Below are 18,353 nucleotides of genomic sequence, written 5' to 3' on the forward strand. Positions count from 1 at the left end.
TTAAGGTGCATGTTTATATCCATAACTACAATTACCCTGAAGTAGTGCCCTTGCTAGGGTTCCCCAGGTGGCTCAGTGGTAAAAAGAATCACTTGCCAGTGCAGGAGATGCAGGAGACGTGGGTTCCATCCCTAGGTGGGGAAGATCCTCTGGAGAAGGAAATACCAACCTGCGCCAGTATTCTTGCCTGGTAGATCCCATAGACAGAGGAGCCTGGCAGGCTGCAGTCCTTGGGATTGCAAAGAGTTGGACTTGACTGCACGACTGAGCACGCACATGCAGAGTGGTACTGGTTATTGCCTTTATCTGTGTGAATGAGGACTATTTAGATGTATAACCGAATCAGGGAATAGTCATTGAACATTAATTCCTTGAGGGAGCTTGGTAGGGCTCTTTTCCCTGAGTTCACTTGTAGTCATCTCTTCTCTATTTTTGTTATTACTACTAATACTATCATTATTATTGTTAGTCTTGGTGTTTCTCTTTTCCTATACATATAAAAAGACAGAAATAAAATTTTATATATATGGATAAATGAGATTATATAATACATACTTTTTTTTTTCCCTCCTTAGCACTTAGCGCTTTGTTTTCCAAAGTCCCTGAGTCCCTCATCTTCTCCATTTGTTGTAGGCATTGCTGCACCATTTTTATACATTCAGTGCTTTTTGTCTTAAAATCTTCCAAATTGCACTTTACACCAAGAGAATCTCCCTCTTCATAGTTTATCTTCTGTTCACCTTTCAAATCCCATTTCTTCTATCAAACTGAGTCAGTCCAAGGAGAGGTGAGAACTGCTACTGTTTGCTTGTAGCTTTCACGTAGAACTGCCTTTCCCTCTGAGTGTATGTGAATATGAGAAAGAGCCAGAGAGACTTGACCATGTGTAAAGATGTGTGTAGACTTAGGCTAACCAAGCTCTGACTCATAATGGCCCTGAGAATTATTTAAAGAAATTGATATAGTGTGCTTTTACTGAGTCTTAATCTTACAAGGTAAGTTTGACTAAAAGTTGGTCTAAATTATTAGCACATGGACTTCTTGTAAGGATATAAAAATGACTATTGGGAAGTCATTTTGTTTGTGTCCATTGATAGGCAATGTGTGTGGGAATAGTAAATAGCACACACAGCGTTGAGGTGCTTGAGGTACCTTCATGTTTATCGTGATTGTTTTCTCCAGCAATATCTGTTAAACTCTTCAAGAGCAGAGCCAGGCCTGTCCACATTATACTCAACATCTCCTGTGTGCTGATGAGGTTCTCACAAACTCTTTTGACAGTATCTTTGAAAAGATGAAAGTGAAAGTCGCTCAGTCATGTCCGACTCTTTGCGACCCCGTGGACTGTACATTCCATGGAATTCTCCAGGCCAGAATACTGGAGCAGGTAGCCTTTCCCTTCTCCAGGGGATCTTCCCAACCCAGGGATCGAACCCAGGTCTCCCACATTGCAGGCGGATTCTTTACCAGCTAAGCCAGTAGTCTTTCATATTTATAATATTGTGGGGCTATTTTGTTGTCTGAATCGTTTTCTTCTCCCTCTCCAGGTGTCCGCAGTCGAGTCTTTGGAGGGCCCACTGCTCCAGGTGGAAGGACTGAGTGACCTCAGGCTGGAGCTGCACAGCAAGAAGATGAACCTCCACTTGGTTCTCATAGACGAGCTGCATCGGCACCTGTACATCAAATCCACTAGCCGAGTTGTGCAGCAGAACAAGGAAAAAGGGAGGATGAGGTTAGTCAAAGAGGCTCCTTGCCACAGTGTCTTGTGGCGGTATAAAGCTTTACGGGATATTATTTGTTTTCCAGAATATGGTTGTAGTTTATTTTACTTGTCTTTTTAACATACTGTCTCTGAAAATGTAAGATGGTTTTGTGATAACAAACGCTCCCTGTTCTGAAAGGCTAACACTGAGTGTTTGTTCATCCCCTCACTTCACATTTCTTGTGGTCCTTTTATGTGAACTTACATAGGAAACATTTACTGTGGGCTTTTAATGTCCTCGATCAGAGAGACTCTGGTATATTTCAGAAGGAAGAGAAAAACCCTTAAAATGATAGTGCAGTCCTCCTAATTAAGAAATGTAGGCATATGAACTGAAGTTAGGAGATTGTTACTTAGAGTTGTGTAAAATCCTCTTTCTGGGGCAGTTCAGGCGAGGTTGAGTGAGAACACTTGTTTTATCCTTGGTCTGGGTGTAGCTCAGTCCTGTGATGAGGGCCTGGGTGGACTCAGAACATTTATTAAATTAGGGGAGACCTGGTAGGGAATAAGACCAGATGGTAAGATGGTAGGACATTGGTGTTACTAATGTGTGTCAGATAGCTGTGCACGGCATATGTCCTCCCAACATCGTTTAAAATAGCCCTAAACTAACTGAAGAAGTAAGATTCTTCAGAGGGCAGTTGAGTTGAACACTCTGTACTATTGGCACTTTTTCATCGGGCTGTAGATGAGAGGAATGCTGGAAGCGGTGCGTGCTGGGAATGAAGTCTATAAAATCCTATCCTGTTCAAACCCAAATTGCCAACTTTGTGTGTGATGCTTCAGTTCAATCAGAGCCTGTGACAGAGAAAGAGGAGTTTCCATCTCTTTTCTGCAGATGGGCGCTGGAAAACCTTAGGCACACAAAGTAAGCTATAGGCATGTACCTTAGACTTAACCTAAGCACTGGATCTGAATACAACCTTGTTTGAGAGTCAAGTGGTGGGTAGGAGCAGTGCTAAGGAAATTCCTCCCAGAGTGTCTGGTAGTAAATAGTGGATCTAAATAGATTTGTTCCTGTGTAAGGATTAAAAACAAAAGCCCCTTCCCTTATAAGCATAAGGGAAGAAGCATTACATTGAGGTCTCAAAGAAGAGCATTTATTTGAAGGAAAGGATTTATAAAGCTAAATAGGAAATGTTTAGGAGACTTAAGCTGAAGGTTTCTCAAAAGATGCAAGATGATGTACATTACGTAATTGCTCAGAATTATCAGCCTTCCCCCTCCACTTGAGTGGGAAAAGTGTATTTCCTTCCTTCTGATTCTTGGGCTCCGGGTTTTGCTGATTGTTAGCATGTAACACGAGGGGCCTGAAATGTGTTGTGCCAGGGAGCATGCCCTGTCACGCCTCTGTCACTGGTGTGATGGTGTTGGTCCCTGGAGGAGGAGGAGTCATGTGGAATCGAGCCAAGTTCAGCTGAGCTGGCTAGCCTGAGTCATCCAGTCACCAGAATGTGCTTATTATTGAACATGACTGAGATTCTGTGGCCGTATGTAGCAAGCATGTAGCTTCTATGCAATGATAATGGGGAGTGATATGAATGGGATTGAGAGAGATGCAAAAAGAACTAAGCAGGAACAGAATGTAAGGAAAATGAAAATATTGATAGGGAAATTAAGTCTTTTTTAAAACACTGGAAGAATTGAATCAGTGATATGAAGGGAAAACTTATTATGAAGAAGGAAAAGATAAAATGATGAAAGAAAGATAGTAGATGTGAAAGATGGAGAATAGTGATCAATGAAGTGATTTTAAGCCCTGTATAGAATGACACTAAAATGATAATGTTATAGGTTGAATTGTGTCCCCTTAAAATTCATGTGTTGAGATCCTAACTCCCAGAACCTGTGACTAAATTTGGAGCTAGGGTCTTCCAAGAGGTCATTTAAGTTAAAATGAGGTTATTGGCATGGGTCCTAATTCAACATGACTGGTGTCCTTATAAGAAGAGGAAATTTGGACACACACTTCTGAAGAAGGAAGACCATGTGGAGACTCAGTGATAAGACAGCCATCTACAAACCTAGGAGAGAGGCCTCGGGAGAAACCACCGCTGCCAACATCTTGCTCTTGGACTCCTCACCTCTGGAATGGTGAGAAAACAGATTTCTGTTGTTGAAGCTGCCAGCCTGTGATACTTCGTGGTGACAGCCCTAGCAAACGAATACAGAGAGAAATAGTGGCAGTACTTACAGTGTAAAGAAAGAAACCTACTGAACCAGAAAAGAAGACCTTGGTCTGCAAATCAAAATGATTCAAGGTAAAATTAGTGAAAAACTGACTCTTAGATAGAATCAGAAAGCTTTTTATGAATTTAACAAAGAAATACTGTAAGCACCAGGGAGAAAAATTATGTTCCCTGCTCTGACAGAGATAGTTATATGCCCACCCAGCCCGTCCTCACCTTTATTTTCTTTAATTATTCGTTTACTCTTCGCTTATTTTTGGCCGTGCTGTGGTTGTCGCTGTGCGCGGGCGTTCTCCGGTTGCGGAGAGCGGGGGCTGCTTTCTGTTGCGGTGGGCGGGCGTCTCGTTGCATTGGCTCCTCTTGTCGCGGAGCACAGGCTCTAGGTGCTCAGGCTTCAGGGGTTGTGGCCTGAGGGCTCAGGTGCTCTGTGTGGCGTGTGGAATCTTCCTGGACCAGCGATCGGACCACAGCTTTGGCAGGTGGACACCCATCCACTGTACCAACAGGGGAGTCCCCTTTCCTTCCTTTTTTAATGGCAACTCTTGTTTTGTTCATGGTGGCCATATATCCAGCTAAAAGACTACATTTTCCATCCTGCTGCCGTCCTTCGGTGTACCTGAAGGTGATTAGTGAGACTTCTACTTGCAAGATGTTGAGTCAGGACTCACAGGAACATTCTTTAGAGGTGCCAGCAAAGCTGGTCTGCTCACTCTTTTACCCTTTACCTGCCTTCCTTTACTTCCTGTCAAGGACTTGGACTGGGGCTGTTGTCTTGGACACTAGGTGACCCTGAGAATGGAAATCAGGTCTTAAACTCTTTAATGACATGGAGCCTCCATTATACCTCTGAATGGGCTTTTTGTATCTTTATATGACAAGGAAATCCTTTTGATTTTCTCAGGTCATGGCTGTTTGGGTCTTCTGTTTATATAGTTGAAACTAGTCCTGATAAACAGAAAGGAGCAACAGTGGGGCTCACCAGGATTTGCTTAACATAAAACACTGGAAGACAGCAGAGCAAAGTCTACAAGGAATGGAAAAGGATTGGGACCAAAAATCTCTGTATCCAGCCAAGTGTACATAGACAACACAGCAACATTCTCAGATATAAATTAACACAAAATACAAACCTGGAATTCTTTTCCTGAGAAAAACGCTCCAAGATGAGCTATAAGATAGGAACCAAAATTAGCAGCTTGAGAACAATAAAGTTGTAGATAGTTTGAAACTGCTGCCAGGACTGACTACACAGCGTTAAATATGTAAATTTGCATATAAACAACTGAAATATTTTTTGTAATAGTTTGAAATATTTTGATCGGAAATATAAGCTGAAAACTCTTTTTGAAAAAGAAGGTCTATGTGATTAAAGACTACTCTGTAACAGTGAATAGAATTTATATCCCTATATTAAGTTAGTAGAGACTGGGAAATATGGGTAAGCTGGAGATGGAAAGGAATGCTGAATTCTTAAGATCAATCAGAAGGATTTTAACAATTATAGAGAAAATATGTTTAATTCATTTAATTTTGTATTTATTAACCTAGATATATATAAATATTTTTATGTTGAAAAGTCAGAAAAGACAGAAGCAAATAAAACATATTCTTTATTATAGAGACTGATGTTTTAGCCAATGTTCTTGACTGCAAATAGCAGAGTCAGTCCTGGTAATAAACAAGGAAAGAAATTTAGTGGAAAGTTATCAAGTAGGTCACAGAGTCTAAGGAAAGTGAGTCTCTATAGACAGGCTCTAAAACCCTGGAGGGGCCGAGGGAGATGAAGCAGCTGCGTGTACATCCAGGCAAGCCGCAGGAAGGGTCTGGTCGGGTTGTGACATCATGCCCGCAGTTGCTGAATTTTCAAGGTGAATGGTCCCTAAATGTCACTTCCCTCTTTCTTTATTTCCTCAAGATTCAAAGCGTAGTCTGGAAGCTTCCAGTTCTTGGAGCCTGAGACATGTCAGCTTGAATAGCGGGAAGAAGTGCCCTCTTTTTCCTGCTTTGACCCAGTTCATGGAGAGTCTCTCCAAGTGCAAAGACTGTTCCAGTTGTTGGTATCCAAAAGCAAACACCCAGCAACAGATTTCTACTGCAGGAGAAAATGAAAGAAGTCACACAAAGGCACAGAGAACCTAGGGCTTAATGTTCTATACGGGGCGATCCAGAGGCTGTTGAAAAAGCGTGTGTACATTTTTGTGTGTCTACATGATATTGTGTGTGTGTGTGTGTGTGTGTGTGTGTGTGTGTGTGTGTGTGTGTAGGGATGGAAAGACTCCTTTCTGTTAACTGTTTTGAAAGGCATGTGTGCTTAGTTGCTCAGTCGTATCTGACTCTTTGCGACCCCATGGACTGTAGCCCACCGGGCTGCTCTGTCCATAGGATTCTCCAGGCAAGAATATTGGCGTGGGTTGCCATTCCGTTCTTCAGGGGATCTTCCCAACCCAGGGTTTGAATCTGGGTCTTCTGCATTGCAGGCAGATTCTTTACTTTCTGAGCCACAAGGGAAGCTTATTTAAATTTTCTTTATATTTTCAAAAAAAAGAATACCTAACTTTCTTACTGATTTCATCTTATAAAGTCTTACTGTAACAGTGGTTAGCCCATTCACTTCTTGCATGCATCCTGGGTTTAATGCTTGACTTGGCCTTGCTTCCTTGGACACTCTAGCTCGTTGGGGAGAACATTTCAGACCCATGGATTTCAGTGACCATATTTGTCCCTGGATGCATAAAGGGTGTCCTCGACTCTGTTGTATTATCTGCTCCCTACCTATTTTGCCTTTAAATTGTTTTCCTTTTTATGTGTGTCTGTTTTGTTATCTTTCAGGGCTTTCTCCCTCCCTCTTTTCTTAGATATTAGCTTCACTTTATTTTGAATTGCTTGTCTTCTCTCCTGGGTTATCATTTGATACCATGACTGTTTCTGACTTCTCTACCCTCTGAATCATTCATGATTCTTTCTCTATGTTCAGGCAGATCTTAGAACTATAGAGAATTACCATGCAAGGCATTCCTGATTCATTATTCTGTTACATTTTCTCACTCAGGGCACATTATCTTCGACAGAATCATTCTTAGCTGAGTTTGATTTAACCAACTTTTACGAGCACCTGCTCTTGGACAGGTCCTGCACCAGCTGTTGGGTTATAGGGTGAATATATTAGTTATTAGATTTACAACTTAGAGTTCAGATCACCTCTGTTAAGTTTTAGCTTGACAATAAAATCAACCAAATGAGCTGCTGCTGTGAATTTTGGATATAGGTGGACATATTTATTATTAAATGGAGGAACAGAGATAAGTTCTAATTAAAATGCAAACATTTAATAAGCTGTTAGCACTGCTAACCTTTCTTAAAAAAAAAAAAAAAAGAAAAAGACTTCATGGCTTGAGATACTGAAATGATACAGATTTTGAAGTAGATCCTTCCTAGTTGGATGGATATTTAATGGCCAGAAAGTCCTAGGGGTTATAGTGGTAGGGGGTTGTTTTTGGTGTGGTTAATTTCGCTTTATAATTTTCCTGGCTGCCACCATGTGGTTATTAAATATCAAGGCACTCAGTTACAATATACAGTTTCTGATTTTGGGAGGATGGGTGCTATCTTATTCTAGAAAGATTTATGTGTATCATCTCTTTTTTAAGTCAGTTGTGAACGATTCTGAATTGATTTAAAATTTGAGACCACATAGATATTTAAAAAGAAAAGTAGTTTCTATTAATATTTCTTTGAAAATAAAGCCATTTAGATGATTCATATTAATTAGAAGCAATTCACATTAATTGACATTCTAATATTTTTTACTTAAGGCAACATTGGTTTATGCATTGTATGTTTCTTGTCTGCAACGTTGTATTTTGACTTCTGTATGCACTTCAGTGTGCTCATCACCAACAAATTAGTTTTCCTTTGAAAAAATATTCTTATTTATTTGGCTATACCAAGTCATAGTTGCAACATGTGGGATGTAGTTCGCAGACCAGGGATCGGACCCAGGTCAGCTGCATTGGAAGTGTGGAGTCTTAACCAGTGGACCACCAGCGAAGTCCCAACAAATTAGTTTTCATCCATCACCCTCCAGCTAACCCGGTTTACCTGTTTTGCCCTCCTCCTACCTCTTTTCTCCCTGGTAACACTACTCTCTTCTCTGTGGTGGTTGGTGGTTTAGTCGCTCAGTCGTGTCTGACTGTGAACCTATGGACTGTAGCCCGCCAGGCTCCTCTGTCCATGGGATTCTCCAGGCAAGAATACTGGAGTGGGTTGCCATTTCATTCTCCAGGGGATCTTCCTGACGCAGGGATCAAACTGCTGTCTCATATATTGCAGGCAGATGTTATTTGTTTTGTTTTGGTTTGATCATTTTTGTTTGATTTTTATATTCTACATATGAGTGAAATCCTAAAGTTATTTGTCTTTTTTACTTTTTTTCACTTATCCTAATACCCTCAAGGTCCACCGCAAATGAAGAAGATCTCATATTTTTATTATTGTGTAGTATTCCATTGTAGGAATATGTATACATATATACATACATTAACACAACAATAGAAGATGTATACACACATGTGTGTATGTGTGTGTATGCATATATTCTCTTTATTCATTTATATGTTGATGGGCACTGAGGTTGTTTCCTTATCTTGTCCACTGTAAATAGTGCTGCTATGAACATAGGGTGCACATATCTTTTCGAATTTGTGTTTTCATATTCTTCACATAAATAACTCAGAAGTGGAATATCTGAATAATGTGGTAATTCTAGTCTTAATTTTTCCAGGAATCTCCATTACTGTTTTCTGTAGTGGCTATACCAATTTGCATTCCCACTAACAGTATATAAGGGTTCCTTTTCCCCCACATTTTCTCCAACGTTTGTTATTGCTTTTAATAACAATCTAGTTTTTATTTAATTTTTTTGTTTTCAAAAATATGTCCTCTGAAGGATTGAAAACGCTTTGAGGCTATTAATACTTCTCAACTTTATTTCTGATGTACAATGAAGACAGGCCTTTTCTCGCTTCTGAAATTGAAACTGAGAGGTTGATATGTGATATATAACAGCGGGTACCTTCTGTTGAGTTTCCTATCTGTAGTAACTAAATGAGTGGGTGTGCCCCCTTTCTTTTGAACTTTTATGACTAAGTCCTTCCATAAAAGAAGAAGAGAAAAACCAAAAGTCATTTCCAGAGTTACTTGCCTTTGGGTTAATGTTCACAAAGGAGAAAATTGAAGCCCAAGGGAAAATTTTAGAAGGAGAAATGAGTCTATGAAAATAGTTTTGCAGTAAATTGACTTTCTAAGAGTTTATTGATGGAGTTAGAGGGCCCTTCTGGCTCTGATAATAAAGTCAGCAGGTTATGTTTTTTCAAAGTTAAGATGGCAAGCTGTTTATCACCTTATATTTAACTGAAATATATTTTTAGGTTAAAACTGAGAAAGTAGTTGTAGGTTTTAATCTAAAGTGAATTGTGTGCACCTCTGTATTTACAGAAGTGTGTATTATGCTCACATATACATATGACTGCCTACAGAAGTGTGTAGTGTGCTCACGTATACATAGGACTGTGCCTATAGAAGTGTGTAGCGTGCTCGCGTATACATAGGACTGTGCCTACAGAAGTGTGTAGTGTGCTCACGTATACATAGGACTGTGCCTATAGAAGTGTGTAGCATGCTCGCGTATACATAGGACTGTGCCTACAGAAGTGTGTAGCGTGCTCACGTACACATAGGACTGTGCCTACAGAAGTGTGTAGCGTGCTCACGTACACATAGGACTGTGCCTACAGAAGTGTGTAGCGTGCTAACATATACATAGGACTGTGCCTACAGAAGTGTGTAGCGTGCTCACGTACACATAGGACTGTGCCTACAGAAGTGTGTAGTGTGCTCACGTATACATAGGACTGTGCCTACAGAAGTGTGTAGTGTGCTCACGTACACGTAGGACTGTGCAGGTAGTAACTGTCGCCTCATTTACAGCTGTGGCAGGCAGTATTCTGGCTGTGTACCTCAATTTCCTGTTAATCGATACCTTCATTTATCGATGCTTTAAAAATAGCTCCTCTGCTTCTGTTATGAGAATACTTATTGCATTTATCAAGTCTTACTCCTATTATTTAAAGTTGAAATTAACTTTTTCCTAATTACTCAGAAACAGCACTGTTAACATTAGTGGTTATCCTCTGTTTCTTCGGTCATGTGTGTCCAGAGGCTAGGCAGGTGCATGGAGCTATTTTCCAGTTATGAATAAGATGGAGGTAAAAGAGAGGTAGCTGAGGAGAAGAAATGAGAAGATAACAGTAGTCAGTGTACAAAAGCTGAATGGATAAATATGTGATTGAATTGGTTTTATAATTAGATGATTATAGCAAATCAGTGGATTGGAAGGCTCTTTTAGATTTTCTTAAGATAGTGTAGGCAAATAGGAACTTACAGCTTTATATTGGAGAAGAGTTACTGGAGCTATGTCAGTTCAATTCCTGGTAAATGCTATTTCTGTAATTTTTATGTCTTATTCTTCACTTGCGGTTTCGCATTAGTCTGCAAGTGATTCCAGCACTTGGAAATGCGTGAAGTTGGGTTTAGCTCATATCTTAGTCATACTTCTTGGATGCTCAGCCCTGAGCGAAGTGCCAAGCACATGGCAGATACTGAGACTTGTTTGAGTAATGATTCCCTGTTCCTAGTCATAAGTGAAAAGGGAGAAGTTAATGACAGTCATAGTTACCCTCCTGGCCAAAAAAGATGACTGTCAACATTGTTCAGTTCAGTCGCTCAGTCGTGTCCGACTCTTTGCTATCCCATGGACTGCGGCACACCGGGCCTCCCTGTCCGTCACCAGCTCCCGGAGTTTACTCAAACTCATGTCCATTGAGTCGGTGATGCCATCCAACCATCTCATCCTATGTTGTCCCCTTCTGCTTCCACCTTCAATCATTTCCAACATCAGTGTCTTTTCAAATGAATCAGTTCTTTGCATCAGGTGGCCAGAGTTTTGGAGTTTCAGCCTCAGCATCAGTCCTTCCAAGGAATATTCAGGGCTGATTTGCTTTAGGATGGACTGGTTGGATCTCCTTGCTGTCAACACTGTTAACATTCAATAGAAATAATACTGTAAAGGATAATTTTGCCCTTTAATAAAAGTTAGTTTCTGAAAGTTTTCTGAAAGAACGTATTTTTTATTTTAATTTGCTTAAGGATGCACACATACCTGGGTTAAGAATACACACATACCTTTGGATACCTTTGGTTTCAAAGGAGTGGTGGGAGGCAGGTGGGGATGTCACTATCGTCGATGTTCCGACTTCCACACATTTTTTTTTTCTCCACTTGGAGGAAGCTTCCTTGAAGGTGTAGTCTTGTTCCTGCTCACCACTGCCTGCTCTCCCTTCCCAGTTCATTTGAGAATCACTTCCATGGCCACTGTGACTGGTGATGTTACTGGGACTGGAAGCTGCCGAGAGCTATGGCTTTGACCTGTCTGTCCTTGGAACATGAGTTAGAGAAGCTTTTCTGTTGGAAATGCAGAGTGATTAGATGATTCAGTTTCTTCAACCGGTGTTTTTGTCTTGGCACCGCCTACATTCTTGTACTTAACAGATGTCTATAAGTGGGGCTTATCTTGAAAATTTGTTTTTTATAGTCTTTGTGTCACTTAAAATTATTGTGTTTATATGGAGACGCTAAAGTTAATGAGATGAGTTGCTGGACCTTTTTGGAAAAGGTGAAATGGGCAATCGAATGCTGAATTAACCTATTTGAGATTCCTTAAATCATCTTTCATAGGTGTGATTCTCAGCTTGCTGAAATTTATGAACTTTTTTTTTTTTAAAGGAAACTAAACATAGTGAATTCCCAGTGCATCTTAAACAAATAAAGATTCCAGCTTGAAAAACACAAGTTACACTGGACGTAACTATCTAAACTTTCATTCACTTATCACGATAAGGTGTTATTTGCTCTCCCTTCGCTGATAAGTTTAACACAGAAACAAAGAGGTCCTGAAGTTGCATGGTATAACTTGGTTATAAGGTGGCCATGCAGATCATCAGAATATCCACTAATTTTCTTCACCTAGTATTGAACTAAAAAGGTGAAAATGTACATATTTGGAATCCTTAAAATGCATATTTATTCACTTGTCTGTGACAGTCACTGCTTTATGAAATAGACTGGGGGAATACTTGAAATCAGAGTGTCAAGAGGGTTCATGAGAGAAAGACAGGAATAAAAGATGGGCATGTCCTGGGATGTAAGTAGATTCTGGAGAAAGTGGTGAGTGAGTAACTACTGCTGTTCTTCCCCTTCAGCTCCCTGGTGAAGGACGCTTCTCCTGTCCCTCTGCTTGATGTCACAAACCTTCCTACACCTCGGAAATTCCTCGATACCTCTCAGTATTCTACTCCTGGAAGCTCCAGTGGTAAGTGTTTAATTCTTCAGCCACTCAACTGCTTTGTAATGGGCCGGGGCCAGGGTGGGCATTCCATTTGAGCAGCACTGCTGGTTTTCTTTGAAGTTGAATGCTTTGGATGTGGGGGGGTGGTGTGTGTGTGTGTGTGTGTGTGTGTGTGTGTGTGTGTGTGTTTTGCTGTAACGGCTGTTGAGCCTATTAGCTTGTACCCAGCTGCTGCACATAGCACATTCCTTGTCTGGGCCATGAGAGCTTTTGCGTGTGTCACCTCTGCTCTAGAGCTACATTCCTTGTGTTTTCCAAGTGGCCTCTCCATGTCTACCTGTGTGTGCATGTGTGGACACGCTCAGTGCACTCTGAGGACGTATCCATAAACTAATCTTGTTTCTTCTTGACCTACCTAGTATGGTACTGAATGAGACAAAGGAGAGCCATTTTTGCTGATATTTAAAGTTGGGGAAGCTGAAACTCCAGTGCTTTGGCCACCTCATGTGAAGAGTTGACTCACTGGAAAAGACTCTGATGCTGGGAGGGATTGGGGGCAGGAGGAGAAGGGGACGACCCAGGATGAGATGGCTGGATGGCACCACTGACTCGATGGACGTGAGTCTGAGTGAACTCCGGGAGTTGGTGATGGACAGGGAGGCCTGGCGTGCTGCGATTCATGGGGTTGCAAAGAGTCGGACGTGACTGAGCGACTGAACTGAAAGTTGGGGAGGGAAGTTGTATTTTTGATTATGGAAGCAAAGTTTAAGGGAAGTCTTCTGGAGTGGCTCAGCCCTGCCCCGTCATAGAGTTCAGTTCATCGCAGTTGGGCTCAGAGCTTCTGGGCTGTTGCAGACACCTTCCCTGCCATTGCAGCCTTGGGTTGGGGAGATGGTGACTGGATTTTTTTTTTTTGTGGGCTCTTCTGCAGTTGCCTTGGTATGACCTCCTCACAAATGCTTTTAAAGAAATAATAATGTCTTTTAAAGGAATAACAATATTATTACTATTGACTTTTCAGATAAAACATACTTCTTACTGGTTCTGTAGTCCTATAGAGTTTGAAATGATGAAAAGGGGGAAAAATAATTTTTGAGCTCAGTCAATGCATTTTGTGCAACTAACTGAAAGTGTTTATTTTGAGAGCCTAACAATATACTATTGCTGAAGCATATTTAATTACTTTATAAAATATAATTAAATTTTAGGATTATTTAAGCTTGGAATCTTGAAGTTTATTGCTTTTACTGTAGGAAAAGTATAAGAATTGCTTTTTTAAGGTGGGTTGATTTTAGTTTTTTATTGAGTTATGGTTGATTTATATTGTTGTCCTAATTTCTGCTGTAAGGAATTGTTTTATAGTAAATTTTACTCATTTTTTAAAACCCATACACATATTACGACAGTTTACAAAGCTGTGTATTCAGACTTCTTCCTGGATAAAAGGTTTTGTTTTCTCCCTCTTTCTTTGCTGTATCACTGTTCTGTGAGTTTTGACACTGTTTTGAGCTGTTGTAGAGTGTGGAATTATGATACAGAAAACACGTTTATACTCTTGATTTATATTTTACCTCTGCCTTTTGTGGAAGTTACCGATTGTTAGATCTTTGTGTCTTTATAATGTGAACTGCCGCTTAGCCTGCTTATATCAATTTAGGTAAACATTGCTGAGTCAGTGGCCAAGTGAAATAAAAATTTTAATTGTTCATGAAGAGATGATGGGGCAGGCGTTTTGAAAATGAAAAACATAAATACCAAATAAGCTGAGAAAAGGCCAGTGATGGCAAATTTCAGTGGAAGCTAATTCTGCAACATCTATTACTTTTAATGAGACAGCTTTTCCTCTCTGTGCACTTTCTCTGTCAGGCCCTGCAGTTAGCCTTTATCACTGAGTGGAGCTCATAGTGACACTTTGACTCCAGCCATCTGTCCCTTCATTTTTGGGAATGACTCTGGAAGAACTGGGTGATAGATTAGTGGAGCTTGGGACTATTATGAAGATGCTTGTAGATCTGGCCGCAAAACTTTCTTCTTAGAAGGGCTCGTTTCCTTTTCTGTTCGGAAGATTGATCTCTTGATTTTTCTGGGGGTGACTGAAAAAGAAGATAGTTAATTGATTAAAGTCAATAGTAACAGTAGTTAACATGTGCTTAGTATACATTTTATCTGTGAAACAGTAGAAATAAGTGCTTTATGTGGATTAACTCATGAAGTCCTTCAATGATCTTAGGAGAGGCACTGTTAGACCCATTTTACAGGTGAGAAAAGCAAAACTGAGGATGGTTAATGATAGATTTAAGTTGACACAGCTGACACATAGTAGCGCTTGTGATTTCATATCAGGAGCTGGGTTCCAAAGCACGCAGTTTTCCTGCAAATAAACTAGATACTAGGTTTCTGTCACTGCTGCAACAGATTACCACAGGAAACACGTATCATCCTACAGTTTTGTAGGTTAAAAGTCCAGTACGGGTCTCATTGGGCTAAAAGGAAGGTTGGGGACAGGGCTGTGTTCCTACCAGAAGTTCTATAGGAGAATCCATTTCCTTGCCTTTACGTGCTCTTAGAGGCTCTTGCTTTCCTTGACTTGTGGCAGGCTCCCTTTCTCCATCTTCACAGCCAGGGACAGTGGGTCACATTCTTCTCACCTTATATCTCTCTGACCCACTCTTCTGCTCCCTTCTTCCTCTCTTGAGGGATCATGTGATTAAATTGATTCCCACCCGATAACCCAGGATCTTTTCTCTGTCTCAGTATCCTTAACCTCAGTCACATGTAGAGTCTCCTTTGCCATGTAAAGTAACAGATTCACAGATTCTGGGGATTAGTTCATGAATATCTTTCATGGGCTTCCCTGGTGGTGGCTCAGTGGTACGGAGTTCGCCTGCCCGTGCAGGAGATGGGGCTCCGATCCCTGAGTCAGGTAGATTCCCTGAAGAAGGAAATGACAACCTTCTAGAGCCAGTATTCTTATCTGGGAAGTCCAATGGACAGAGGACGCTGGTGGGCTACAGTCCATGGGGTTGCAAAAGTGTCAGACATGATTAGTGACTAAACAACAATCTTTCAGGGCCCATTCTACTTATCACAGTCTGCAAGTACTTATTTTCTGACCTAAGTTATTTTTAAGAGCCAATATATAAAAATTTGACTTTCTTGAAATGATGTGTGAAGTCTTTGAAGTTCTCGTTTTTAGGATGATATTAATCTGGGTCACATTATTAAAGGGGATTGTATAAATGAGAAAAATGTAGATTATGTAGAGAACTACATAAAATATTTTTAATAAGTACATATAAAAGTGTGGGGCTGATGAAATATACTATAATAAAGGACAGAAATTTTGTCTTGCTCTAAATAATGGACAGTAAGTCCTGAGAGTCTATTTGTGAAGTGCTCTGCAAGTCAGCCTAGAAAGTAATAGTCTTTTTCAGCAGGGAATTTAACATAGGCTCTTAAAGCTCCTTTCTTATCTTGTGAAATAGTAGGATTGAGGGTGTAATCCATTAGAGCTGACATTCCTATAGAGGAAGTTGCAATAGGGAATCTCTGGGTAGAATTTCATCTCCCATTGGGGTGTCATAAGTTAAAGTTGCAGCTGATTTCTGAGAACTTTCAGATTATTATTAATTAAATGAGAATTTTGTTGGCTTGTGAATGAGTCATTTTTCAAATATCTTATTTAGAAATAGAGTTGTGAGTGACTTTTATGTGAGAGGTGTTCTATCATAGTTCACATGTTACTGTTAGTAAGATACTATACATCGTTCAACTGATGCAGCCGTCCTAAAGGTAGTTGGGGCAGTTACTGTTACTGTCATTATGATTATTATATTTGTGTCATATTTAAGTGTATTGCCAGATATTTAAGTTATCATAAAATTGTATGGAATTATCTATGTCTGTGTATCATCTAATTAAAAATAAAATCTTTAATTATCAGATGCAAATTCCAGGCACAGATTGGCAGAAGCAAGCAACATGTAAAGAGAAAAATGATTAGCATTCACTTAATTTTCCTGTGTAATCATGAAGAAAAGCAATGGCATAGTAAAGAACCGGGCAAATGGGCAATTCACAGAAGTGTCTATATACATGGAAAGATGGGCATTTATCTGACAGATGTTAAAATATCAAGAATATATAAAGAATCCCTATAAATCGGTAAGATAAGCAAGTAGAAAAATAAGCAAAAATATGAGCAGGCAGTTTGCATAAAGAGACAGCTATATTAGTCAATATATGAAAAACTGCTTATACTCTCTAGTTAATCAAGTGTTATTTTTAAAATAACATGAAAAATCAAGTGTCATTTGACGAATATGGAAGCTGAATTCAGGGATGCTGAGTGATTGGTCCAGGTTTAACCAAAAAGGTATTTGCTGGAGACTGGCCTCTTGCTGTCCTCACTCTAAATATGTAAAGGATGTATTTTGCAAGCATTTTTTTCCCTATTATTCTCATTAGTCACAGTATTTTATAATGTACGGGAAAACTAATGTCTAATTTAGATGTAGTCATTCAGCTATAACTTAGGTAGAAGCATGGAAAAGGTATGGAGAAAAGCCAATAATTATAGTAAAACGTTGGTTTAAGCTTTTGGAGTCTCAGTGTGTCTTTTTATTTGGCAAATTGCCTTTGGAACGTTCTGCCTGAGCAATTATTCCCAAGGTACACAGGCATTTCATTTGTGGCTTCTTTATTCATTTTATTCACACTCCTGCTGGGATTGCTGTGAATATAGCTATAATGAAACTGGACTTTTCTCTCCCTTTCTTTCTGGTACCAGCATAGGTTAAGCAATAAAACGTAAAGAGAGCACAAATGAAATTATTTTTTCTTCTTTTGCTACTGTTTTCTTGATGTGTATTTTATTTCATCAAACCTTGTTCAGAGACTTGATATTTATCTCAAGAATTTGGGGTTTGATGTTTTAAAAATTCTCTACGTGGGTTGGGAGCTATGAATACTAACATAAAAGGAGATGAAGCTCCTCTTTTTCGAACTCAAATGTCACTTTCAGAATAGTGAAGATCCGATTCTCCAAAATCTTGACATCTTTTGTTTTACTTCTGTCCTTAGGATAGGATCTCCCTTGGTATTTTAAATATAACTGTTTCTGAGGTATCCGTGCATTTGCTCTTAATAAATATCTTTGATTTCTATGATTGATCAGAAGTAGAGTTGAGGAATATATACAAGGGAGACAGAATAGAACTAATAGTTCAAATGTTTCTAAATAGAAAAGTGAGGCAAGACCAAAGTTTATTTATGAAAAATATATTAATTTTTAATATATAAACTGTATTAAATAATGTAGTTTATGTAAGTACTATATATAACATATACACATATATAAACATATAGACCCCAAGTTGCAAAGACTTGGTCCGACATGACTGAGCAACTGAACTGAACTGGACTGAAAATTGCCAAAGTAATCCTGAGAAGAAAGAACAAAGCAGGGAGGCATAATCCTCCTAGCCTTCAGACAATACTGCAAAGCTACAGTAATCAAAACAGTGTGGTACTGTGACAGAAACACATACAAATCCATGTATAGAAACAATGCCATCTCAGTCGCTAAATTGTAAATTGACTCTTTACGACCTCAAGGACCGTAGCCTGCCACGCTCCATTGTCCGTGGAACTTTTTAGCAAGAATACTGGGGTATGTTGCCATTTCCTTCTCTAGGAGATTTTCCTGACCAGGGGTAGGACCCACGTCTCCTGCATCTTCTGCGTGGGTAGGCGGATTCTTTACCACCAAGTCACCTGGGAAGCCCAATGCATGTAATCTACGTTTACACATGTACAACATGTATACCCTTTTACTATGTTCATAGTAAAAGTATGAAAGCAACAGGAGAAAGATACAGAATATAAATACAGGTATACCTAGGAGATACGGAGGGTTTGGTTCCAGACCACCACAGTAAGGAGAGTCACAGGGATATTTTGGCTTCCCAGTGCATATGTGTTACGTTTATACTATATATAG

At 39.7% G+C, this 18,353-nt stretch overlaps 1 protein-coding gene across 1 annotated transcript in view; it reads left to right on the forward strand.

Moving 5' to 3' along the window:
• Positions 1 to 18,353, forward strand: part of EXOC4 (exocyst complex component 4) — an 816,823-nt gene that overhangs the window by 52,549 nt on the left and 745,921 nt on the right. Inside the window, exons 4-5 of the mRNA XM_052638352.1 lie at positions 1,548 to 1,732; positions 12,267 to 12,376. Coding sequence (XP_052494312.1) covers positions 1,548 to 1,732; positions 12,267 to 12,376 — 295 coding nt within the window. The remainder of the gene's footprint in view (positions 1 to 1,547; positions 1,733 to 12,266; positions 12,377 to 18,353) is intronic.

Source organism: Budorcas taxicolor, chromosome 4 (assembly GCF_023091745.1).
Source record: "Budorcas taxicolor isolate Tak-1 chromosome 4, Takin1.1, whole genome shotgun sequence".
NCBI classification, from domain to species: Eukaryota; Metazoa; Chordata; class Mammalia; order Artiodactyla; family Bovidae; genus Budorcas; species Budorcas taxicolor.